Source organism: Zootermopsis nevadensis, unplaced genomic scaffold (genome assembly GCF_977971745.1).
Source record: "Zootermopsis nevadensis isolate Lab colony 2312 unplaced genomic scaffold, Znev_1.0 Znev_ptg000003l, whole genome shotgun sequence".
NCBI classification, from domain to species: Eukaryota; Metazoa; Arthropoda; class Insecta; order Blattodea; family Termopsidae; genus Zootermopsis; species Zootermopsis nevadensis.
This window is the reverse complement of record NW_028259135.1, coordinates 921,927-947,592: the sequence shown is the minus strand read 5'-3', so window position 1 is coordinate 947,592 and position 25,666 is coordinate 921,927. Positions and strand designations below refer to the sequence as shown.

The window sequence follows — 25,666 nt, the reverse complement described above, 5'->3', positions numbered from 1 at the left end:
TCGTAGATCTACAATTTCAGGGTAAAATACAATGAATAAAATGAAAGGTTCCAGAGTTGTTGCGATATTTGTTTTTATGTATACTTATGAAAAATGATATGTATCAAACGCTGATATCAGGAAATCTCAATGAAAAAGAATTAATTAAGAGAACGTGATGATATGAACAACAAAAAGGGAGATTGCAATCCACTCACTGATTGTAAGATATGCCATCTGTTAACTAATGTTGAAAATAGTATATATTATTTGCTGTAATACTCATACAGGTCTGTGAAACATTTTGTTTTTTCTTTAAATTAGGGCTTAAATAGCCCCATTAGAAGCGATCTGTATGTTACAAAATTAAAGCTGCATGGCAAATGTTGACATATTTTGTCTTGGTATGAGAACATTCATTTGGAACATAAATTTTTAGTAATGAACACAACCAAATGAAAACTATTAATCATTCTTATTTTGCAAATCACGGAACAATCTGAATATTTAAAAAGTAATCAATTTACTTTCTTTTCCAACTGAATGATTGTGACTCATTCATTCATTTCAAAGACAAGTTGCTGCTGAGTGGTTAGTACTCCTCTGTGTTTCGGAGAAGAAGGGTTCAAATCCTATCCTATCCACGAAACTGTCAGGATAGAGTCTCATATTAAGCCATAAATGCGTAATTATGGACCGACAATGGTCAGCTTTTATATGAACTGAAACTAATTATTATGTCGGCATTGTTGTGTTTAATTACTGCCGTCAACAATCCACTTTCGTTATTGCGGAAAGAGCTGAGTTTCAGTAGCTTGTAGAAGAAGTGCGTCGTAGAGCAGATAATATTGTGTTGTTAAAAACGTTTTATAATATCACAAGTACTAAGAATTATTAATAAATCTTGGTCATTGACGGTGGACATCGTGGTCTCTTACAATTGAGCGAAGTTTGAGGTAAGTGATTCCTATTTATTATTAATGTTCATCACGTTCCATGGTTCCAATGTCAATTTTGCATTGTTAGAATGTGGGTGTTGTGGCTTTACTCTCTTTATTAGTATCTAACAATATAAATAAACAAGGTATTGTTGTTTGATTCTAATTATTGATATCTAACAATAGAAATGAACAAGGTATTGTTGTGTTACTGTGGAGATATGTTTCTTTATAAACGAACTTGAAGCGTTAAGACATTCTGTTGCAAACCATATTACAGAGAGGTCTGTGCCAGAAGACTTTACTGCAAGATAAGTATTGAAAAATTGGTAAGTGAAATAACTCGATTATTCGTCTATTAAAAATAGTTATTTTGTAGTCATAATTCCCCTACGATTACCTGAAATTAACCAGGTGTAAAGCTAAAAGCGAGTTAGTATTTATCAGTTGGAACAGCATATGATAAATGAAAAACATGGAGATAGTAGTGCTGCACAAATATGAGTAGAATTTTGAGGTTAGTTCGTATGGAATTAGAATTTATTTACATTCCATAGATTCTTCATGGTACAAGCCAAGGTTATGGAACTTCTTTTTCTCGAGATTCAGACTTTTTATAGTGGTGTGGAGATTATTGAATAGCTTAATTCCAGTGTAGTAAACCCCTTTTTGATATTTGCTGAGTTTAGTTAAGGTTATATTTTGGTATGAAATTGAATACAGTAGAATCAAATACCAAAACAGAATTATAATTGCTAACTTATTACAACTGTTTACGTAAATATTAAGAGTTTTTATAATTGAAGTAAATTATATAGAGTAGGAGAGGGGTAAGAGAACCATTCACTGCTGGCTTAAATATTTTGACGTAAATACGTCTATACGTAAGGGTCGTTCGGAAAACGTGTAAGATCCATACCGACAATGTGTAAATATGGACCAACAATGGTCAGCTTTTATATGAACTCCTGCTTACATAACAATGATTTACTCCTTTACCTAAGAAACTAATTGTTACGTCAGCTGTTTACTAGGCATTGTTGTGTTTCATTATCGCCGTCAACAATACGCTTTCATTATTCCGGAAAGCTGAGCTGTGAATCGATTGTGGAAGTGCGTCGTAGAGTAGATAATTTTGTGCTGGTAAAATCGTTTTAGAATATCACAGGTACTTATCTTATATAAGAATTATTACATTTCATTACATTACAGAGACGTATTTACGTCAGATTCTCCGGAACCGTGGTTCCACTGTCAACTTTTTTATATCATAATTGAAACTTTTAATGCCATGTGATGATTGTGAATATTCTGTAAGTGTGAAATTACAGTTTTGGTATCACTTCAGAAACTTTTAGCTTCATAGTTTCATGGTCTTCAATCATCAGCAATATTTATGGACGCTTCCTGTAAAACGTGAGGACACATCAAACACCAAAATGTAGCTTCCAACTCATGATAAGAACCTGGGACCCCCAAAATATGAAGCAAGAGAGATCTCTTGACCAAATTTGAATGTTTTATTAGATATTTTATTGAAGATTTCTGTCTTCTGGGTTGTTGCACCAACGTTTCAGAGGTCATACTGCCTCCTTCATCAGGGCGATATTTTATTACTGTGATATTATTCTTCAGTCTGTTGATGGAACATCAACGTATATTTAATTTTCTATGCATTTACATTTCGGTGAATCTCGTAGCTGATGAAAAACAAATGGTATCTGTGTCAACACAGCTTTGTTGCAGAACTTAAGTTGCTGTTGGGTGAGAGAAGGGAGATGTAAAATTGGATATGATATTAAAATTGTTACTATTACAGCATGGATAAAAGCCTATGATATTTCTTGTTTATGGCTTCATTGTCTAATACTCTTATCACACTTTCTTTTTCCAGAGTGTACACTCACCAATTTAACGCCCTCTGAGTTGACGCATCCAAAATTTGTTGAACACTATGCCAAAGATTCAGACTTCGATTAATGCCAAGCCAACGCCTGCTGAGACACCTGATAGTAAGGGTTTAGTAAGGTATGTGATAATCCGTGCATTTATTAAATATATATTGGGGACAGAGTAGCTCAGTCAGTATAGCTAGTGACTACAGACTAGATGACCAGGGTTCGATCCCCGACGGGGACAGGATTTTTTCCTCTAGCCTTTGCATCCATCAGTATCATAATTCAATAATAAAAGCGAAACTTATCTGTGCTGGAACTTATTTTGTTACAGGAAGACACTAACTGCTTCAGAGCTTGTGGGAGATAACAGCAATTTTTATGTGTTTTGTCAGACCTGTGTCCGTGCAGAAAAGGACAATGAGGAGGTAGACTCTCAAGACAAGAGCCAGTTAATCAAAAATGGTATGTAAAAGTTAATGTAATAGCACAGTTGTTCACTCATAGGACAGATTGCTGTTTAAAAAGTGTGTAAGCCGTGCCAGAATAGAAATATTCAAGTCATATCTAAATGAATTCTCTTTGCATTAAACCTTTACACAGATATATAAAGTATTTATTCAATCTCATACATGTATTGAATTTAACTGTGATTTTTACATGGATATATTTCACAGGTGTCACAAATTTTCCAATTTTGTGGCATAACTTTTTAGTATTCGCAAAGAATAAAATGCTTTACCCTGTTTCTCCACTTTAGACATCCCAGATAAATTCATGAGTATGCATAAACTACTAGTTCCTTTTTTTTTAACTTAAAATTTTGTTTTTCTTTTACTGCGGAAGGAGACATGAAACAAGGGGCGTTTGCCAAGTTCTGCAGCAATTTTCAGAAGAAAATAAACGTTGAAAATACACAGGAAAAAAAGGTATAGAGAATTAAATTAGCTTAAATATTTCAGAGTGTGTATAATCTGCAACTCTGAAATTTCATTTACAGTTATAATTAAACGTGATGTTAGTATCACGTATGAAACTTTTAGCTTCACAGATTTCGATCATAGGCAATATACACGCACTTTTCATGTAAGTCGTGAGGACATGTCCAAAGGCAGAGTGTGCAGAATCATTTTTCGTTCCAGATATCCAGGAAAGTTTATATCGGGCCTCTCTCGTGCTTTATATTTGGGAGGTACCAGTTTCATATCGTGACTTAGTATCAGATCTCTTGACCAGTTATTAACTTGTGCCCGAATTTATAACTTGTGTTGGGCAAGGCCGTGGTCTAGGCAACACGGAGTTTTCCTCCATGGCATCCCAACAATTACTCCATTCACACACAGAAGAAGGCAATGGCAAACCACTTCTGGATCATCTGCCAAGAACGTATATGAACAGTTCCCAGTCCGAGAAGAGAAAAGGATGGAAGGATCCTGTTCATATGGACATGTCGTCAGACAGAACACTAAATAATAATAAGATGAGGTGGTCTAGCGGTTAGAACGCTGGCCTTGTAATCCTGGGGTCTTCGGAGATAGCTGTTTGTTTATATGCTCTACAGTTTTCACGGAAACTAAGTATAATGAATTCTTCTCGGGTTACTAGCCATGTCAAGTGTTTACCCCTTTCAACCTCCTTGCACGGCTGATAGCCGAAGAAAAATTAATTCTAGCTATGTGTTTGTGGTGAGTGACACCATTGTCCTAGTAACCACTTATATTTTGCAGTGTGAACAAACCATCTTCGTGTCCTGGGATTACTGATGTCGTATTTGGTGTAGCTTTAACTGCAACTGCTGTCTTGCTTATGGTTTATATCTTTTGCCTAAAATCAAGAATCCTGGCCAAGATTTATTACGTTTTTTCTGAGTCAATTGAGGTAAGTGTTCGGATGATGTTCGAAATTATGCCATGATTATTTTTTCTGCAACGCTTAGAATGTATAGTTCTGGCACTTTACATAAAGTATGAACACGTGTTCTCTATGTGGCCATGAAAATTCCAAAATATTCCGTCCATAAATGTTACAAGAATATCACATTCTTCACACCGTTATGTGCAGTGATACTTCCAATGTACCAGTGCCACTTGCTTTGGTGCACATGCGCACAATCTCATGGTGGTTTCATGTACCACGGTCAGTTTTGCCATATTGCGGCCTGTCCGTTAGTCACTTAATGAGAGCCTTGATTTCTCCCTGTATTATGTGGAAGAATCTAATTCCTGTCATATTTTCTTTGACGCATTTACATAAATCTTCTGGTCCTAAAATGTGGCTTCTCTCAGTTGCTTGAAGAGTATTTGCTGCAAGTTACTTTACTGTTCCACCAATTCCTTCTCAAGAACTTTTTCTATGCAACATAAGAAATAAATTCCACTGCGCAAATCTTGTTTGTGACAATATAAGTTCAAGAAGTTTTCACAGTTCTTGTACTGAAATGATATACCTTTCTTATGTGTGGTAAATATCGGGAACCAGGTATTGTTTAATGCATCTTATGAAATAGTGGACTGCAGTTACTCTATGCTGAAGAAAGTCACTGATTTACGTAGTAATACTTGTCATGGATACAGTTTGTTTATAATCATCATGAACCTACTGTTGTAAGCTACGCTGTTTTTCACATAAAAATTATTTGGTTCGAATAATTCTTCAGCAATAGCTTTTGGTTTACTCTGGGCAGTTTGAGTATCTTTGAAGCATATAATTCTGAGACTCTGGAATATACCACATTTCCAAAAAGGAAGTCTGTAGTCTCACACGCACACACAGTCATGCACTAGACACTCACAGACACAAATACATACAAAGAGGCGCACACTCAAGGACACACACACAGACATATATGCAGGCCGATTGAAAGATCATAACTCCAAAACTATTTGAGATGTATGTATACACATTACACCGGTTGATTCCATGAGGAGAACTGTTGGAAACCAGATTTTGTATTTCTTAATTTTAAATAATAGAGATATTTTCTTACGTATGACAGTTGTGTAATGTTTATATGTGATCTGAGTTGATAACTTGAGTTAGAAACATTTCATAAGTTATTACGAGTTATATATTTCAATATAGTTTTTAAGCATCTTGAGGAACAGACTTCTCTTATTTATACTTTATAAATGATTCACAACATGGTGTTCGTTTACAAATATGTCATGTCAGTGACTGTCTTGGGTTGTGAACGGTTTAAAGATGTTTCAATGAGAATACGGTGTCGTCAGGTATGTCTAATGCTAGACATTCTCTCGTTAAAACTGTGTTTGTTTTCCAGGTGCAGTACGGTGAATGGAAGATGAGATCAGGAATATTTAGGACTATGAGACTAGATTTCTTCACAACTATTTAATTCACAGATACATTGAGTTTTGCTGGTATTAGCATCTTGGAAGATGTTTTGGCCACCTTGGTCCTCGTGGTTACTTTTATGTTGCTGTGAATGCTGTTCAGATGGTTTGGTATTATCCCCCCCCCATGGGAATGGATGACCTTTCTGGCATACTGACCCCACGTCACTAACCACACGCGCATGGACGAGTGCCTGGATGTTGCTCTCGACTTCTGGAGTGGAGCGACCCAGAGCCACCCAATCACTGACCCTGACGTCAGACAGTGCCATGCCCGGTCCACAGCAAGGAGTAGAAGCAGCGGTACCTCCATACATTGGGCAGCCATTTTGACATTCTTGGAGTAGGGTCTGGATCATTGAGATGGTTGCCTGATGTATGCTGGAACTGCTGATGGCTCTCTCGCACCTCAGGGTCCAGCATGATGTTGTCTGACTGCTCATCTGGGTCAGCCTCTGTGTCTCGGAGGTTGGTATCCGCTCCGGAGTTTAGGAGTATTTGTCCTACTGAGCAGTGTGCGATTTGGGATCAGCGTGCCAGATGATACAATAAGGTCCGTATAAAAGGAGATTATGTCCAGTGATCATGAAGGATATGGCATTCGCTCCTTATTTGATCCACTGGCTGGTGTATTTGCTGCTAAGAACTACTATCTCAGCAGCATTCACAACATAAGTCACCATCTGGAGAGAAAGATTGCCATCATCTTCTGGATGTTGATATCACGATATCTGATGAATCCGACTGTAATAAGGCTACACTTATAAATCTACTGGAAAACTATATCGTGCCAACAAGCATGTAAGATGACATCCACTCACCGGTACAGACCACAATGACAATTATATTTCTGACTGCAGTTGTAATCTATATGCTATTTAATAAATAATGATGTACTTTTCGTTTAACATAGAATAAACCAATGCGACAACTTTTATGTTTTTAATGACATTTCAAAGTTTTCTTTCGTGCTACATCACATATGTTGTTCTTACACTAATGTGATCCAAAGTCAGGCTGTGAACTTTGTTTTGGGTGCATTTGACAGGAATCTGGCTTCTGTTACTGAGAAGTTGTTTTTCCTGGGCTCTTTTCTCAGTCTGAAGTCATATATCATCCGTGGTCAATCATGAATTGATTGTGGCTTTCATCACTTTGAACAGGGACTCATGAAACCAAACCTCATAGAATTCCCACCCATTCTGCAATCAAAAGGGCAGGTCCACTATCGCCTCTCCAAATATCATCATTGAACAGGCACCACTGTATTTTACTTAACTGCTCTCCAACATGGTCACCAGAAACTCGTCACCTGCTTTCCTCAACCACATCCTCCGCTCCCTTTAGATAGTAGCCTGTTCTATTCTTCTTTCAGCTTGGAATCACGGCCAATAAACAAAGGCTAGAATGATGATACGCTGCACTGCACCGCGCCTAGTAGTCATATAGCAGAGTCGAAAATGAACATTTGAGACACTGCATATGTGGCACTACATAAAGTTAGAAACTATGATCACAGAGGCAACTGAGATCTGCTTCTGTTCCCACTTAATGAAGAAGCAAGTACTCTCCTCTCTGAAAAAATCACCAATACACTGCTGGAAAAGATACAAATATTCCCTTACTTTGACCATACACTATTTAACAGCAAAATTATAATCAGTGCCTCGACGAACAGTACACCATCCTGATCCTCCCATCTTTGTCTAGGTCTCCCCAGTGGTCTCTTCCCCTCAGGCTTCCCAACCAATACCCGGTGCACACCTCTTGTCCCATCCATGCGCTCCACATGCCCTGCCCTTTTCATTCCTCTTGACAATATTGGGGGAGGAGTAAAATTTTTTAATGCAATGAAATTGACATTAGTTTACAGAAATTTATTACATCATATAGTTATTTTGTAGCCATATGTACAGTTAAAATGAAAACATATTTACTTCCCAGGTCTCATGAGAATGCAGTAAATTACAATAACACCAGCACTAACACACTATGGTGAATATTTGACACAATAAAGAAGACTTAACTTTTAATAAACAAGACAATGTAAATAGTAATGATGTGATACTTAGCAATTCATATCATGAGGAAAGCTGCTTGACTGGAACTTCAGTTAGGATAATGTAGCATCATGTTCAAATGCAAAGACTTCATTCCAGGGTGAATATGCTGAAAACATCCTCTTAAAACCATATCTAGGGTGGCTCTTGATGCTAGCAATATTCTTGTTAAAGGTTAAAACTAAAGAAGAGCATTATGCAATTCATTATACAGCAACTTAAACACGCCTGTCAGTATTGGTACATGTTAAAAGAACTGGCAACAAACCTCTCAGGAACTTCAAAATAGTTTGAATGCACTGAAAATGTAAGAGTTTATAAATATTCTCTATCTGGAGGAGTCTTCTTTGCATATTTGTCTCTCGCTCGAGGAAACCATCTATGCTTTGTTGTGTATGTGAGACTCATCAATTCTTGGCGAACAAATTCTTCCTTCTTTTCGTTAAACACTGAGTCAACTTCGTCCAAAGACTGGATTTTCAGGTTTGAGTGAGTTTCTTGTTCTACTGGCAGAGCACGAGAACAGTCGTAAGGAAAATGTGTCTCTGGATGCCAACAAACTATAATTGAACCATCATCAGTTACTGTGACTTGTTCATCCAAACTTCGCGATGACGACGCCCGTCCCAACGACCACAACACCCTCCCAGTATGTGCAACTAAATTAGTAATGCCGCGTTTGTACATCAGTAATACCGATGCCATGCAAGAATCTTGAAAGTACTGTTCAAAATATAATTAAAGCTTAACTGGAGCACCTTCCAGTTTTTCTTACTCTTTTCCTTCTTTACAAGTCTCGTCCACGTTTTCCGAAACAGATTCACGTACATCCACAAATAACGTTGCTACATTCCTAGTTTTACCATTTTGTTTTATGTCAATACCAACATCACGATATTAAATAATGACCAACAACACAATATTTCCCTTTACAAACTTTTTATAAGATTTTCTGAACCCAGTATCCGATTGAGGATGTGCGTGACATAGACCCTTGGCATTCGATAAATGACCTAGATTTATTTGAAGCATAACTTGGCACCCCCGATATATCTGCTGACAAGCTAGACTAGTATTAAGGACGCCCATCCCGATCACCATAATTATGTACTGAAGAAGTGAGCAGTACAATGTAATGAAACTACAAGAATAACACAGCAATCTTTAACTCATACCAGACCACCAGCATACGGGAAATGTTATTATGCCAGACAAACTTTTTCATTACTCGGTGTACTTAAAAGAAATTTAAGTACAAATACCGCTTTATATCATAACAAAAGTTCCAATATTTATTGCCGTAAATCAGTGAAATTCAGCAACATAGATGCGAGTGTTCTTCGCCGTTCAGTTATTTTTGATACTATTTATATGCAGTTAAATTGCACTAAATAAACCGTTGGGTGGTTTATATATTATATTGTCATTATAGATTGTGTATTTTAAACAACTAAAATGACACAAAAGTAATGACGGTGAAGTGTCAATGATTCAGCAGCATAATATTAATGCTGTAATCACTGTAAATTTCAGTGCATATTTTGCAACAACCCATTTCCCAGTTCGGTACAAAATAATGTCGGTGTTCGTAGTGAAAATTACGTGACAGAAAGCAATATATATCTTCTTGCCACATTAAATTTATGCTACATAGGATACTGAAATTAAAAATTATAGAATCCCCAAATAATGAATCAAAATGTATAATCTATGTTCTTCCTACAAACATAGGTTTGATTAATGTAATGAAGTTCTAATAAGAATTCTGTCTCAGTAGTCACTTTTGCAAACACATCTATGTACTTGTATGTATATGAACGATTTTAAACTCTTCTTGCTGGAGTGTGATATTACATTTTTCCATCCAGTTAACATGTGAATTTAGCTGAAAATGTTTTTGTTACGGACTTATGTACAGCGAGCTTCCAATTATAATCACTTAAGAATTTCAGATGTCTGATCCAATAATGTCCTTGGTTCGAAAGGGTATCATGTCCTTACAGCTTATAAAGATTAATAGTTTATCACTTTACTCCTGTACTAAAAACCGACTACTGAAATAAATTATATTGATTCATAATGAAATGATATTATCCTTGTAGAACTATGGCTATTCAGTATCAGTTAGAAACACACATATGGCCTTATTTATTATAGAAGTAAAAGGAAATCCTACTACAAACTTTTCATAAATCTCAGCCTCCTATCCAATGGGTACCAGGGTCCTTTCCCAGGGGTAAAGCGCAGCCGGGGCACCCCCATCTAGTGCAGAGGTCAAGAAAGACTAGGAGCTATACCCCCACTCCCGCCAGACGACCTACATGGCACGTAGCGGGACAGCTTTACTCTTTTTTTACATTAAATTAAAAACCTTGTCTGTAAATTATAAAGATACAAACCAGAAATAAATTCCAGTGTTCATAGTGTTTGAATGGGAAGGCTGAACCACTCAGAAGACCTAGATGTAGATGGATTTTAAAATGTTTCTTAGGGAAGCATGCTTTGTGGGTTTGGACTGGATTCATCTGGCTCAAGATTGGAACTGGTGGTAGGCTCTTGTGAACATAGTAATGAAATTTCTGGCTCCAAAATGTGGAGAATTTCATGACTAGCCAAGTACACCTGTAGCCTGTCAAGAAGGCTCTGATCTACGGAGTTTGTTATTAAGAGCCTTTTTTTTTTTTGTGGAAACCAACAAAGCTCAATGTGAGTTTTATGAAATGTACAGGTTATGTTCTGTAAAACCTAAATTAAAAATCTCCAACAAGTTTCAGTGTAGACTCCACTATCATGCGTGGGCTGTAAAAACCACGCTGCAAACACATTCAATCCTGTTAAATTTTTTTGTAACATGACATGTTTCACAGGTCATATAAAATTTTAGGACAACGTTTTGAAGGCAAAAGTGTTGCTGCCATCTTAGTTCACAAAGCAACCACATTTACACTCTTCAATGCAAGTGGTTTAAAGCAGTTGAAGAGAATCACTTCTTTTATTTAAGTTATTTCAGTTCTGACTTCAACAAAGTTACATGGTCACTAAGTGGCAACATGGTGGATTATGATAAAGATAATCAAGATAATATCTTAAAATGTGACCACAACATTATATACAACTACATAAATATTTTAGATGCCTAAATAATTATAATTGTTTTCATCCGAGATCTGGAACCTCTAATGGAAAATTAGCTCTTCAGTTACAGTATATTTTTCAGAAACACGTCTACAACAAAAATGGAAAATTTACTTGACATTACAGTAGGGAATTATAAGCATCAATTTATGGTGATACCAAATCAGTCAGGTGATTCAACAGTAATATCACATTTATAACACCTCACTTTACTTGTGAATTGCAAAGAGTACGCTATAAAGGCACTCAGATTCGGCAAATAACTGATACTAAAGTCATATTTAACGCGGCATCATTTTGATTCAAAGAGTTACCAGAACAATGTTAACAGTAAAAATAAGAAAAATATTTTAAGCAAGCTGACTTCAGGTAAGCCTTAGAAGTCAACCCCCTTCAAGGTAAACAGAATTAAAATGCTTAACGGTAAAAAATTATTTCTTAATCCATACCCACTGCAAAGGAGTATAAAAACAAGATGGCATAGCTTATTCCTACGTAAAGAAATATCTGCAATTAATACCACTCAGGATGACAGAAATCAAAGACAACTGAGCAATAAAAGATAACATATTCACAGAAAGTAAACTTATCATAAGTTTTTGTATTTCTGAATCTTTTTGCATGACGAAATACTCCACGATCACGATGCTACAAACCAAACTTACGAGCATCAAAGTAAAATATAAATGCGTGTACATAAATAGATTTCAGAAATTCAAGAATGTCACATATCACGTTTCCCCGTTCTTTAAAGTATGGTGGAGCGCGACATGCGAGTGCGCAAGCTGATGCGAGGGACATATCGGAATGGCTGATAATAAGCTAGAAATTACATGAAATAATCTATATTACATGTCAGCAGCACAATGCAAGGACTAAAGAGAAGTTTAATGATCAATACATATGAATGACAAACTAGCAATCCTCGATACAAGACGTTTAATCATATCCGGTCCACTCTTGTCCGCTGCATAGGTTGTCATAATTTCTCAAATTTATATAAATTCCCCAAACCTAGAGGGAGAGTAATAAAATCAGACTGATTACAAAATTGAAGTAAAATAAACTCAAGAAACATATTACATTTTTTGAGTACGAACCTTTTATTCTTTTGTCTTCGTTCTAAACACATACATAAATGTATTTGCTTAAATGCAATGTACATATTCAATTTTGTACAACTAATATGCAGAAGGAAATGTTGTATTAAAAATTTGACTTTTCAGAATTTTGGGTCAGCATTAAATTCAGGTAAATGCCGCATCTGGAGGAAATGAAGTGTGTATTATATTCCGACAAATAAAGTAAAACAATCATTTTGTATGTGTAGTAAACTTGACCTCTCCAAGGACAGAACAAATATTAAAAAGCTTTGAAAACAACTGCCGAGGAGAAGATTTGAACTGAAGACAAATAAATGAAAACAAGGGCAAAAACAATGATACGTTCAAGTGTTCCCGAATTACGGGGGGGCACAATTATAGAAATGTTTTTAACAACATACTCTTAATTGATCCATAATTACATTATATGGGAATTGAATGACCAATGTACTTATTTGAGATATAAACCTCTAACAAACCATAGCACCATTTTCAGGTACATTCACAGCTAAAAGTTGCAAAAATGCATCTATTAGCTACATCATATCTTCCCACATGTACCAACTAAAGAAAGATTGTGTGGATTTTCATGACATTTAATAGTATTTGAGAGATTTATTAAAATTTATCAACACAGATAATAATTTATCAGAAAATAATGGACACTTTATGCAAAAGGCTGCCTGTATTTCTTCTGCATGTGAAAGTTCCAGCATTGGAAATTCCTTGCATCGAGGAATCATGGGTAAACCTCCAGCCAGGCAGGTACCATGTCAAGGTCACTGACTCCAAGCAACGTTAACGCCTATGTTGCCTTTTGCAAATGTCAAAGGTCACGTTCTGACAGAACGAACAGCTTCCCAGAACTATTTATGCTAATTATAACAAAGCATCATTCATCTGAACTGTAAACCTACAGGCAATAACAGAGCAAACACGTTACATTTCCTATTTTGTTTAACTTTACTTTGAGAAATGTTATTTTGAAATGAAACTGCCTTTATGCCGTAAATATTCATCTCTCTTCTCTTGTTATGCACCTCATTAATACCATATTTCCTCAATTTTAAGACACACCCTTGATTTAGTAACAGGTTTTCAGGGAAAAAATAAAGACGCTACATCGATTCTTAGACGCCATCAAATGTAAGATGCACTGATTTTAGAAAGTTGAAAATGTTAAGAAAAGTGTGTCTTAAATTTGAGGAAATAAAAGTGTTAATTTGAAAATATTACCTATTTGTTTCACTTTCAGATGCTCTGAAATGCATGTTTCATTGTACATTCTTTAGCCTTCCTGATGTACTCAGGTCTGTTGAAACGATACTCATCGGCCTGCAAACAACGCAGCAAGACTTCAGTAATCAGGTTTAACCTATTGCAACTCTGGTTCATTCAAACAACTATAACACTGGGTCTGAATCCCACGTCTTGTATGGATGTACAGATGCGCAGATAGAGGATTTGCAATAGACATATCCCCTGTTCAAGGAGTTATACCAAATGTCTAAAAGGATTCACAGTTTCAGAAGTTTAAGTCTGAACTGAGTGTTTGATATTTTGCCAGTCACACTTTTAATTCAATCTAAATTTTAAGTGAACTACAGTACAATGAAGATGGTAAATTAATTTCCAGCATTCATCTTTAATCACGATGGTAGGCATGATATGTAACTGACAACTAAAAATCAAACAGGGCTGCTCGCTTCAATAAATCACACACAAACTTTACGAGCAGTTTATCAATCTCTAGCCTGACCATCAGTGACAATGCCATCCCATCTTAAGTTCCCCTGAAACAGCTCATTGTCTCTACTGAACCAGTTTGAAACTCAAAACCCCACGAGAACCTTTTATTTATAATGCCGCGAAAACTTCGTGAATCCTTACACTCAAACTTCAAGCTTTAACTGTGAACACTTTCACACCTGACGACGACAATTACAGTCAAAAAGTTTAATTTAAAAACATGCAAAATGTGCATCCACTTATAGACTCCGAATCCTTTGATCGCACCAAGTTAAAATCACACAAAAGATGAAAATATAATAAATAGGTAAATTTATAATAAATTAATTAAAGGAAAATAAAAGGGAAAAAGCCTGATTGAACTTTAGACTATTATAATTAACTGTAATTGAGGAAATTCATAAAAAAAAAGTTAAGCTGGCATGCTGGTTAAGACAGCATCAATTAGGGGAGAGTCCACAGTATTCAAAAAGTGGGAATATATATTTTATACTTACAATTTCTGTCATAAGGGGATCATCTGGATTTGGTTGTGTAAGCAACATCTGCAGAGAAGTCAGCAAGCCACTAAGTGTTATTACCGGGCGCCATGTTCCTTTTGGCGGGAGACGTAGTAAATCAAGGCATATTCGACCGGCTACATCTATATTTGGATGGTACACCGGAGTTATGAAACGTGCACAAGGAGGTTCAAATGGGTATCTAAAATGTAAAAAATTTCAATTAACTTCAAAACTTTAGAATGGGATGATGACAACACAGGCAAGTATATCTGGGTTATTATTTGTTGTTTATTTACATTTCTCATGGTTCAGACTTAAACAATTCACTGAGCACAGTACTGTACTGTCTAGCACTCCTGCTTTGCATTGGCAGGGCCTGAATTTGAATTTCAGCTGTGATTTTCCTCACTTCCTTCAAGCAAATGTGGGGACAGCATCTAAACATGTTAAACCACTTCCAATTCATAATAATTCAATTCAATCTATGCGGTTCACAAGGTAATTCTATATAAACAAGATGCAAACTATTTAAAACAACTCTGCAGGATTTTTTTTTATTGTTCTGTCTGACGACAGGTCCATATGAACAGGATCCTTCCATCCTTTTCTCTTCTCGGACTGGGACCTGTTCATATACGTTCTTGGCAGATGATCCAGAAGTGGTTTGCCATTGCCTTCTTCTGTGTGTGAATGGAGTAATTGTTGGGATGCCACGGAGGAAAACTCTGTGTTGCCTAGACCACGGCCTTGCCCAACACAAGTTATAAATTCGAACCCGAGACCCCAGGATTACAAGGCCAGCGTTCTAACCGCTAGACCACCTCATCTTATTATTATTTAGTGTTCTGTCTGACGACAGGTCCATATGAACAGGATCCTTCCATCCTTTTCTCTTCTCGGACTGGGACCTGTTCATATACGTTCTTGGCAGATGATCCAGAAGTGGTTTGCCATTGCCTTCTTCTGTGTGTGAATGGAGTAATTGTTGGGATGCCACAGAGAAACCGGGGAAGCCCTGGAGGAAAACTTCTACAGCTAATGTTGCAAATGTTATATTTAAAACCGCACCTTAAAAACCAATGCTACAGTGCTTCCAGTCTGATCTTAACGGTTTAGAAGCATGCTAGAGCAATGCAAGGCCAATAAAGGTTAATAATAATCTCTTTTTGTCTTAAAGGCGTTCCCCTATCAATAAAATAACATCTTAATTTTTCAATTAAAGGCAAAGTCATAATCAATCAAGAGTTTAATTGGTGGCTACAGCTTTAATAAAAAGATTAAAATTTCTGTTTCTAAGTTTATAAATTCATATAAATCCTGGATATTCAGAAATATTCAGAGGCACTGGCCACCATGACACCACTTGTGTAGAAATCTCCACAATCATGTCACCCTCACCGTATCACAAATGAAAGTTCTTACAGTTTATATTTAAGTAAAAAACAGTACTTACTTTTCTGGAATTTGTATCTCAATTTTAAAAACACCAGATTCATATGGCGTATCTTTTATCCCGACTATACCTAAATGAGAAAATGAAGCAACAAGATGAAAAATAACATGTATGTCTATCGATGAAAGATTCTCGGGCTACAAGCCGCATCAGGTGGCTTGTTACCCGAGAGTCTTTCATAAATACATTGTTCAACAAACATCAGATTTGTTGGAACTGTCATCCCACTGAATCCTGAAAAGTATATAAAATGTGTCCACCATCCTTAAGTTTATCACTCCGTAATAAAGCCAATTAGAGCGTGTATCAGGCCACTCACCTCCATCTGGTACAAAAATGAGAGAATGTAAGAAACCCCATATCTCCTACATACCTTTATGGAATGATATGAATAAAAGTCAAATAATTGACATATATGAGGAAAGGCAGAGAACCAAGTACTGAACTTTGAGAACTCCATGCTTTATAACACCCAGTGTGAGTATATGGTATGAATCTGATTTTATTTCTACTTGCCATTTCTTGTCATGAAGGTATGGTTGCTACTCAATCAGATATTTAGGTAAACATTTAGTTTTATGTTTACAAGATGTTACCCATTCATTATTATTAAACACCTTTACTTCTCGTTTGGTGGGAAAACTTGTTTCAGAAGTTCTTAAGATAATGTTTAGAAATGTGTTGAACTTTGAAACTATATCATGGTTACTTAATACTGATTCCCAATTTTCATTAGTTAGATGTGTTGTAAATGCTTTCATAGTGTCTTTATTTATGTCTAGTTACGAGCACACAATAAGACATGACATATCATTACAATTTATATCACTGATATTAGATTTTAATTTGCTACTAATTACAACACAAACCACTTGAAACTAACCTAACGCAAATTATTACCATACAGTAAGATATAACAAGTGAATGGAAGTTATTTCCAGCTACTCATACAATTTAATCTCAATTGCGATAACAGTTGACACTTACTAGCATCAAGAACATCAAGCGAATCGCCCTTTGGCACACATGAAATTCCAGGCGGTGGACTTTTTGTTATGTACTCCAGTTCACGCTTTAGTCTGAAAGACTTATTCATTGCGCTATATATACAAACCCAATTCTTCGCTTTTCATAAACCTATAAATTTCGCCAAACACTAACACATAAACATCAATTAAAACAAATAATTCAAATATATAACATAACATACATATAAGTACCAACTACTTGATATTTCCCACCAAGTACGCAGGTACGCCAACTTCGTCTGCATGAACTTCCACAATCAATACCAACATAACGATGATGCATATATGTACAGAACAGTAATAAATAAACTAGAAACTTGAGAGAAATATGCCATATAGTGACAGATCTGTCAAAAACTTGCAAGGTAGCTTCCATTAATATAGACTTTGCATTTAATAAAAACTTTCCCATAAAAATTTGGCCAAAGTTATTGATATAAGCCCTGCCGCGCCATATATTAGTGAGGGCATGAACTAATGTAAAGATAAGTGAATTGCCGCGCCATCTGTCGGCAAGATTCATGTTAGTGGGACGGCCTCCCGGTAAGGAGGTTATCTGCGAACATACTGAATAAGCAGTCGAGGGGTGGTCGTCCAGCTTTAGGGTTGGGCGTAAGGCTAAAACAACCTTCTACAGTAAAAGAAATGAAGGAACTGCCATATGGACATGATATTTTTGTAAAATGGATGAGCAACAAACGTAACTGTTCATTTATCATTGAAAGTAAATATATATGCAATAAACGTCTGTAACAAATCTGCAAACAATTTCAACTAAAATAAAGCAACAGCACATACAGGAGTGTTAATGCTTGCATATTTGGATGTTGAACTACTGGCTAGAATTCTGTATGCACCTGGAAGGTTCCGTGATCAGCCAACTTGTTCATGGTTTTCTTCGATCCGAGAGCCCACGGTACCCAAATTCCAAATTACCTCTCACATGGCTCTCTCATGAAAATTCTGCCCAAGAGTAGATCCCCCTCATGATAACAAAATTTCACCAAATGAAACCCCCCCAAGGATAATACCAAAATTAGAAATTGGGAACAAAAGCAGTATGATCATGCTCAATTTCTCTCCTTCCTCCACTTTTCATCACACTACCTTCTCTTCTATCTACCTTTATCAGAAGAATAAGCGTGGGCACTGCCTGGCAACTTCCACAGCCATAAATCGATCTCTCTTCCACCTGTCAATTGTAGTTTCAGTTTCTTTCACTACTCCCAACTTTCTTTTCAAATTAATACAAAACATTTAAAAACAACACAAAGATTATCGCAGACATTCAAGGTCACAGAATGGAACAAGTTTTGCAGTGATATGTGTTAGCAATATAAAAGAAGACTGGCAAGGCAAATGTTTTAAATAGTTAAGCATCCAGAACTACATTAACTGCAGAAAGGTCACAATTTTATTCTTAAATAAAATTAAAGATCCCAATAAAATCTTCTCGGGCGGTCAGCCACGTAAAATGGTTAAACAATAAAACAGACGTTTCAGGGACCATCTCTGTCCCCATCATCAGGGTTCTGATGTGTTGATGGGGAAAGGGACGGTCCCTGAAACGTCCGTTTTATTGTTTAACCATTTGACGGTGCTGATCGCCCGAGAAGATTTTATTGAGTTACAGCTGTTGTCTGAATCAAGTGTGACTCTTCGATGACCTCATCATACTCATCATCTCCTGGCAAATTGACAGGTGTAGGAGGCTTTAGACCTCCCTCGTCCTCTGGCTTGAGTAGTGCAAAACCGTCCGACCCAACACGGAGACAGTCAAAATGCAGAATGACAATGGGCTTATTAGCAATGCGTCCCTCAAAGTCAACACACATGTGTAGGTTGAAGCCAGGTGTGAAGATGTTGAACACGCGCACACACATGTGCACTGTTGTTGGCAGATAGGGCAAGGGCACTGGTACGCAGGAAGCAGGCGGATTCTTGGCTGAAACACAGATGAGGTTATGTAAGATCTCATCATGTAATGGATTTTCCTCTAAGGACTGGGGAAAAGACTATACTTAAAAATTAATGACACAGTTTAAACAATTAGTGATTTTGCAGGTTAATGAACAGACTATAAACTAAGCAATGAATAAATCTCTGGTTATAGAACCAAAAGGTTTTACACTGCTTAAAAATTCAAAGTCTACCATCGTGAAGATGGCTGTCTTCTGAGTTGTTGCAGTGTGTAGTCTGGTAGAAGTTTACCGACACCTCAGAGGTCCTTGCTGCCTCCATCATCAAGGCGATGAAAACCTCAAATCGTACATCTACCTTGACCACATTTCATGAACTTCACATTCTTAAAAATTATTTCCCTATGATACATTATAATGTCATCCTCATAAATTTTAAACATGTAATTGCCACCTTACAAGGCATTTCCCCAACAGAATATTTTATTAATATTTTATTTTCTCTGCCCAAGCTATAGTACGTAATTTAACTATTATAATAATCTAAACCACAAAATTCTTTGAAATACAGAATCCTCCATTCCCCACTAAATTTCATTCCTCTCGGCTACAAAAATTTTCATTACATTATTTTCACTTTATGTTCAAACATTTCGAAAGATATATTTCAAGTGCATATGAACTGAAGGGTAAAGTATAAATCATATGCACAGCTTTTAAGAGACTGTGCAGATCTCGAAGGAAAATAAGGTCATGAACATATTCTCACTAGTTATTATATGATTCTGTAAAATACACAGCCACTTATATTTGCATATCTTACCTGAGAATGTATTTGTAAACACAGAGTTGTCATTCATTAGCATGTCGGATGTTACGGAGAATTCGTAGGGATCATATGTTAGGTTAAGGCAGGCTGCAAATGAGAGTGAGGCAACATTACTATTACTTCGATGTCTGGGATACAGAAACTGCTTCCCCCTGAAGATTTCATTCAGTGCAATTTACAACAGTTAATGATGGAATAGTAAATTTCAAATATTTAACTGAGGATTACGATTATACTCGCATCCAAACGTGAAATTGACCATCTAATTATTACGCATGCTTTAGGATCACTATGTACCAATATTACGTTAAGTTTGTTTGATATTCGATTTAGTAATAAACAAAGAAATAACCACCTAAATTATGATCAACTATCAAAATACTTGAATGTAAATGAATTATATAACTCAGTTCACGTATTAATACAGTATAATTTACATCATAAAGTTAATTGGTTGTATGTGTTCATACTAAACTATAAAATTTTCGGTAACTTTCATCTGATGACCGTTTGTCTGGAGCACCAAAATATATAACCAGCTAACGTCATTTTACGAAATAAATAACCGCACTGGGCCTACGGTGTACACCATACAAATTGAGCAATATACACGTCAGAATATACGTAGTAGGCTGTATAATTAATTGCGTTATTTCTGTCGCAGTTTCAGCCTGAAACACTTGCCATTACGACTGAAGTTGTAAGACTGAATGGACATCCCAGCACAGCAGCCACAAGTATATGACTGACAGGAGCAGGGCATTCGGTCCAGTAGCAGCTTTTGGGGGGTGGTACTCCCCTCATGGAAGAGCAATTCCACATCATCAACAAATTCTATAACAAAGAAATGTTAATCCTGTAACATAATTGATTTAATCATCCGGATGTGATCTGTGGAGACAGACAAAAGCAAATTAAACGGAGGTGGCCATAAGCCCTGTTTCCTGTTAAAAGTATTAATACAGTGGATTCCGATTAACTGGGACACATCCGGACTAGAAAACTTTGGCCCAATTAAGCGGCTGCCCCGATTATGCGAAGTTCCACGTAAAAGAATTAATGTCAAAGATTAGAGGAAATACAATTCACCAGTTGTTTTCCTCATCACTAAATCTCAGCTTGGAGATTTGACTGAAGCTGTTTATATTTTTTTCCAAACCATCCAGGTAAATGCCAGGATAGTGCTTGGCCATAACTGCTTCCTTCCCTATCCTTTCCAATTCATTATACAGAGTGATTCTAAAAGGACTTTACAACTTTGAATAGAATCGGTTGAGGTGTCATTCCATAACAGGTGGGTAATTAATTGGTTAACTGAGCAATTATCAACTTGTCTTGAAGAACTCATGTTCATGGAGTTAATTTACTGCTTAATTATGATCACTGGGCTATGTTTTTGTGTGAAGTAAATAAGGCACTGGCATGATATTACAGTATTTGTTACTTCTGAGTATCATAAAAACGAGCCAAAGTTTTTGAATCAAGCAGTGACGTTGAAAGTATGTCAGACTTCTGGCTCTCGGAGTGATGCTAACATCAAGCCAGACGTACAGGTTTGATGGCAGACACTTCCTGCTCGTAAGAGATGTTCACACGAAGCACTAACTCCAAGGAATAATGTCCTATTTCTTAAGTGCATTTCTCACCTCTCCTGTGTGAATGCTCTGTTGATTCACTATCATTAAATAGTCTAATTAACAAAAATTGAGGTTATAAGCTGTGTACCGTGCCAGCATAACCATTAGTAACGTAATAAAAAAACCAACAAATGAGCAACGAATATGAATAACAGCGATAACGTAGGAGCCGTCCGTACCTTGACCTCGTAGAAGGCTGGCGCAGAGAGATAAGATCCACCACAGCGCAGGTCGAGTGAACTTCGCCAAACCTCCTAACATCTGGTTAAGACGACCTTACCCGAAGGAATGCGCCCGCTGACTGGGCCACACAGGTTACGTAGTGGCACGGATTCTATTGAAGCTTCGATTATGACTCTCCGTCTGACTAAACCTGATCGCATGTGACAATTTGAAGGTTGCGTCTTTCGAACCCACGCTTGAATACCACTTCAAAAACGAACAGTCCCTCAGCTAGTCAAGAAACTACTCGTCTTTAATTGTAACATGAGGTTAATTACAGTGCTCACAAGAGTCCGCCATTAGTCTCAAAACTGCGCCAAAAATCTCTTTCATATATGTCTTCAAAGTGGTATTTTCCCTCACCATTTTCCGAAAATATATGTCTTATCTTTCCTAGCTCAACATGCTACATGCCCCGCCCATCTCGATCTGCCTAATATTTAACGTAGGGCACATGAAGTTCCCCAATACAAATTTCTAGTCTCCTGCTACTTCCTCCTTAGGTCAAAGTACAACTTAAAATGCGTCATCTTACCTCTGGAAAAAAAAATAGTACCCACTGGATAGGAGGACGAGAATATTTAAATATAATTTTAAAAATCAAAACAAAATTAATTGCATTAAAACCGGTGTTATGTTGGTAGGCCTACCTTGTATTCTTAATCGTCTTCGTTAACCAAACTCCGCTGTGCTGCTGTTCCTATGCTAAAATGATAGATGCCTACTCTCCTGTTACTAACACGCAATCGCGGACAGTCAACAAGGTTGGCTGTTGGAGGTGGGACTTTTAACGCTTCCCCTGCACAGTCTACGCAGAACAAGTGTCAAAGACCACATTTCTTGTCGTTGTCACTGAAGTACGATAAATCACAGTGTTCTTACAACCAGCCTGTTAATTTGTATTGTAGCTCTGTTCGTAGAATGGCAAGAAGCAATGACGTAGACTAGAAACCATGAAAACTCATTGAAATTTTACGACATAAATTCAACAAAGAAAACACAACGCACACAAATTCACAAACATCAACTCGCACTGTTGTATTCCAGAAATGTTTTTTAATAGAAGAAAGTTTCATATAAAATTATAAACATATTTATCAAATATAGACTCTCTAACCTCCATGATTCGTGAAACCGAAATGTAAAATAAGCAAAACCTGGATTGAACAATACATTATTTGTACAATATCTCGGCACCCGACTGCATAGGGCGAATGCCATCATAAAATCATCTCTAATGCCGTCAAAACTCGTTTTACGAAATGCGTTTGCCACTAAGTGTTTTTCAGAGTGTAAATACTTTTGTTTGTATGCATGATTTTATATATTTTAGATAAATATTCAACACTGCACGGTACGAAAGGTTTCAAGATCACTTTACGAAAATTCGCTGGTACAAACTTTTATAATGAAGCAAATGCCCTCCATTTCGCTCGTCATCCGAAATCTTCCGAACAAACTCGAACACATGCTAATGAAAATCAATGCCTTGGAATCACAAAAGAAAGAAAAAAGATGAAAGGCGAGAAAAACATTTTTCCCATTCTTGTTTAGAGGACGCATTTCTGTAATTCTTTTCTTTGTATTTTATAACATCTGAGATGTTTCCTCTGCCTCCATGTTTCGCTTCAGGCCAGAAACTAATTGTTATCTAATTTTCTTGGTCACTTTTGGTCTTTCCGGAACATAACCCTAAGTTACAACACTGTGCTTATGGGAAACAGCGGATTCACTTTGAGAATGCTCTCTTGGAACGTAACTATTCTTAAAAGCAGAGACCGACTGTACACGGTAACAACTTAACTAAAAGAACTAAAATTAAAAATAACATTTTAACGGGAAATATCTACTTCAATAATTATTGCTTTCAGGATCTTAGGTTAGGTTTGCTGTGATGCAAAATAGATGGAGTTGGCTCAGGATCGTGTCCGTTAGAGGGCTTTGGTGTTGAACCTGCGAGTTATGCTACCAGGGAGTTGGTTAGTTATGTTGTTCTTAACCGTCTCTTTTGAAATCTGCCATAACTTATGTATGTTTCAACAATGCATCATGTAAAATGCCAGAATGCGATTGTTTCTAGCCTTGTTTCCTGCTAAAAAAATTCCCTCAGAGACCATATTTCTATCACTGAAGACAGGAATGTAGAAATATCACTTGGCTGTGATCTACAAGGGGCATGACCTTGGGCCAACAGTCAGTTACTTAACAGTATCATGAGAAAGAACAACTGCAAACAGCAAGCATTGCCTTATAGGTTATCTTTATCAGAAACCACTGGGATGAAATGTCATTTATGACATCGTTTAAAACAACTAAAGACCATATCTGATGTCATTCGTCTAGAAAGACAGCAGCTCATTAGCATGTTGGAAACAGCTGCAGAGCTTGGGATTTCCAGTGTCAAATAACACTGTTGTAATGGCTTTAAATTCCGGGTGAGCCTTCCGAAAAATGGCGCCCAGGGCAACGAATTCATGGTGTCTTAAACCCTGGGACGGTTTTGCAATGTTAACAATTCGTATGTAAAATGTGATCAATGATAATAATAACTGCATAATCACCACACCACTACTACAACAGCGGCGATAATATTAATAATAGTGGTGCAACTGGAATATTACCAATAGCTGACATCCCTGGTAAAAACCGCTGCGTGGAACTACGAAAGACCATTCATTTCTGGGAACACACGTCTTGAAGAGCTAACAGTATGTTCAGCCCGTCATCGCCTTTTAAAGCCCTGATACGTTCATTACCATGTTCTCTAAACCTATTTCTTTAAGATATTTCAATTTTATCCTCTCATCTACACCTGTCTTCCAAGTGGCTGTCGAAACAAAATATTGAACACATTCCTCCCCCAACCCATTCACGCAAAGATGCCCATCCATCTCATTAATAAGCCTCAGGGACAGATACACTGTAAAATGGTGTAATAACAACAATACTTTTATAATTTAATGTCGACTTGAATAACGATATTAAATTCATTACTTTATGTCACCAGCGAGGCCCCGTGTAACATTTTGCAACAAGTTGTTACTTTTACGGTGAGGAGTTGTTAGTTCCATGCCGAACCCCAAAGCTGGAGGACCACCCATTGTCGGCTGTCCGCGAATGATTATTCAATATATTCGCAGCTATCCTCCATACCTGGAAGCCGTCTCCTCCATCTGCAGGCTGAGGACATGACATGCCGTGGTGACAAGGGACCCACAATATATGTCCTCACTGGTGACATACGAGAAGCGGGATGGGAAGGTACGGACTGGATCCTCTGGATCAGGACAGGGCCCAGTGGCGGGCTCTTGTGAACACGATAATGAAACTCCAGGTTCCATAAAATGTTGAGGACTTCTTGAGTGGCTGAGCAACTGTCAGCTTCTCAGGAAGGACTGGACTAAGTAAATAAGTATGTACGTCATCGGTTGTTATGAAGAAAAATTAGGAATTCAGCAACTGTGATGAACCATCCAGGGTTTAGTGTGGAGGACCTGATGAAAACCACGACCCTCTCCCCATCATCATTCCAGATGTGAAGCCATCGCATTTTGAGTCACCAATCTTGATCAGCAATTTAAATAAATGCTTAAAATTTTATATAGTAAGACTAACGCTAAATGACTAAGTAAGTCTGTCCCAATGCACACCATGGAGGCATTTGTGGGGAGAGTATTATAGCTCCTACTCATTCCTTACCTTGACACTAGAAGGAGGTGCTATGCCCTGGCTGCAGATTATCCACTGGCTAGGAGGCTGGATGGATCCCAGAGCTGGCCTGGATGCAGAGATCAGAAGAAAAATCCTTTAGCCTTGCTGAGAATTGAACACCAGTCGTCCAATTTGTAGTCGGACATCATATT

The 25,666-nt window shown here is 37.1% G+C and overlaps 4 protein-coding genes across 8 annotated transcripts; 1 reads left to right on the top strand and 3 right to left on the bottom strand.

Annotated features, from left to right (window-relative positions):
* The first annotated feature begins 763 nt into the window (after window positions 1–763).
* On the top strand, window positions 764–7,096 carry LOC110836671 (uncharacterized). 3 transcript variants are annotated; one of them, XM_022078099.2, is made up of 6 exons: window positions 764–935; window positions 2,812–2,945; window positions 3,147–3,277; window positions 3,659–3,741; window positions 4,540–4,690; window positions 6,093–7,096. In XM_022078099.2, exons 2-5 carry the CDS (start codon window positions 2,872–2,874, stop codon window positions 4,573–4,575), a joined length of 324 nt encoding a protein of 107 aa, XP_021933791.1. In that variant the 5' UTR covers window positions 764–935; window positions 2,812–2,871; the 3' UTR covers window positions 4,576–4,690; window positions 6,093–7,096. The 3 variants fall into 3 exon arrangements, with proteins under 3 accessions (XP_021933791.1, XP_021933790.1, XP_021933792.1); XM_022078098.2 differs by lacking the exon at window positions 764–935 and adding an exon at window positions 1,126–1,246; XM_022078100.2 differs by lacking the exon at window positions 764–935 and adding an exon at window positions 1,973–2,085.
* LOC110836670 (ubiquitin-conjugating enzyme E2 T) lies at window positions 6,145–18,390 on the bottom strand. Of its 3 annotated transcripts, none has more exons than XM_022078097.2 (5): window positions 17,156–18,390; window positions 16,169–16,238; window positions 14,710–14,914; window positions 13,700–13,798; window positions 6,145–7,599 (listed from the first exon to the last, which is right to left on the bottom strand). In XM_022078097.2, exons 1-4 carry the CDS (start codon window positions 17,262–17,264, stop codon window positions 13,715–13,717), a joined length of 468 nt encoding a protein of 155 aa, XP_021933789.1. In that variant the 5' UTR covers window positions 17,265–18,390; the 3' UTR covers window positions 6,145–7,599; window positions 13,700–13,714. The 3 variants fall into 3 exon arrangements, with proteins under 3 accessions (XP_021933789.1, XP_021933788.1, XP_021933787.1); XM_022078096.2 differs by lacking the exon at window positions 6,145–7,599 and adding an exon at window positions 11,199–12,374; XM_022078095.2 differs by lacking the exon at window positions 6,145–7,599 and having other exon boundaries at window positions 12,440–13,798.
* mRpL42 (mitochondrial ribosomal protein L42) lies at window positions 8,028–9,121 on the bottom strand. The gene has a single exon (XM_087360121.1). The coding sequence runs from the start codon at window positions 8,928–8,930 to the stop codon at window positions 8,541–8,543; it is 390 nt and encodes a 129-aa protein (XP_087216247.1). The 5' UTR covers window positions 8,931–9,121; the 3' UTR covers window positions 8,028–8,540.
* Window positions 18,391–18,592: 202 nt separating the features above from the next.
* On the bottom strand, window positions 18,593–21,934 carry LOC147874858 (uncharacterized). Its single transcript, XM_087360086.1, has 4 exons — window positions 21,761–21,934; window positions 20,629–20,778; window positions 19,939–20,031; window positions 18,593–19,141 (listed from the first exon to the last, which is right to left on the bottom strand). Exons 1-4 carry the CDS (start codon window positions 21,840–21,842, stop codon window positions 18,816–18,818), a joined length of 651 nt encoding a protein of 216 aa, XP_087216212.1. The 5' UTR covers window positions 21,843–21,934; the 3' UTR covers window positions 18,593–18,815.
* Between the last annotated feature and the right edge of the window lie 3,732 nt (window positions 21,935–25,666).

Coding starts and splice junctions, on each gene's coding strand:
- LOC110836670 (XM_022078097.2), bottom strand. CDS start 17,264: ATGAATAAGTCTTTCAGACTAAAGCGTGAACTGGAGTACATAACAAAA. Junction 16,239..17,155: donor GCTTGATGTTCTTGATGCTA/GTAAGTGTCAAC, acceptor TTTCTCATTTAG/GTATAGTCGGGATAAAAGAT. Junction 14,915..16,168: donor GAGATACAAATTCCAGAAAA/GTAAGTACTGTT, acceptor TTTACATTTTAG/ATACCCATTTGAACCTCCTT.
- LOC147874858 (XM_087360086.1), bottom strand. CDS start 21,842: ATGTTAGGAGGTTTGGCGAAGTTCACTCGACCTGCGCTGTGGTGGATC. Junction 20,779..21,760: donor CAGCCTTCTACGAGGTCAAG/GTACGGACGGCT, acceptor TCTTTGTTATAG/AATTTGTTGATGATGTGGAA. Junction 19,142..19,938: donor GTTTACAAATACATTCTCAG/GTAAGATATGCA, acceptor TCTGTGTTTCAG/CCAAGAATCCGCCTGCTTCC.
- mRpL42 (XM_087360121.1), bottom strand. CDS start 8,930: ATGGCATCGGTATTACTGATGTACAAACGCGGCATTACTAATTTAGTT.
- LOC110836671 (XM_022078099.2), top strand. CDS start 2,872: ATGCCAAAGATTCAGACTTCGATTAATGCCAAGCCAACGCCTGCTGAG. Junction 2,946..3,146: donor GATAGTAAGGGTTTAGTAAG/GTATGTGATAAT, acceptor ATTTTGTTACAG/GAAGACACTAACTGCTTCAG. Junction 3,742..4,539: donor AAAATACACAGGAAAAAAAG/GTATAGAGAATT, acceptor TATATTTTGCAG/TGTGAACAAACCATCTTCGT.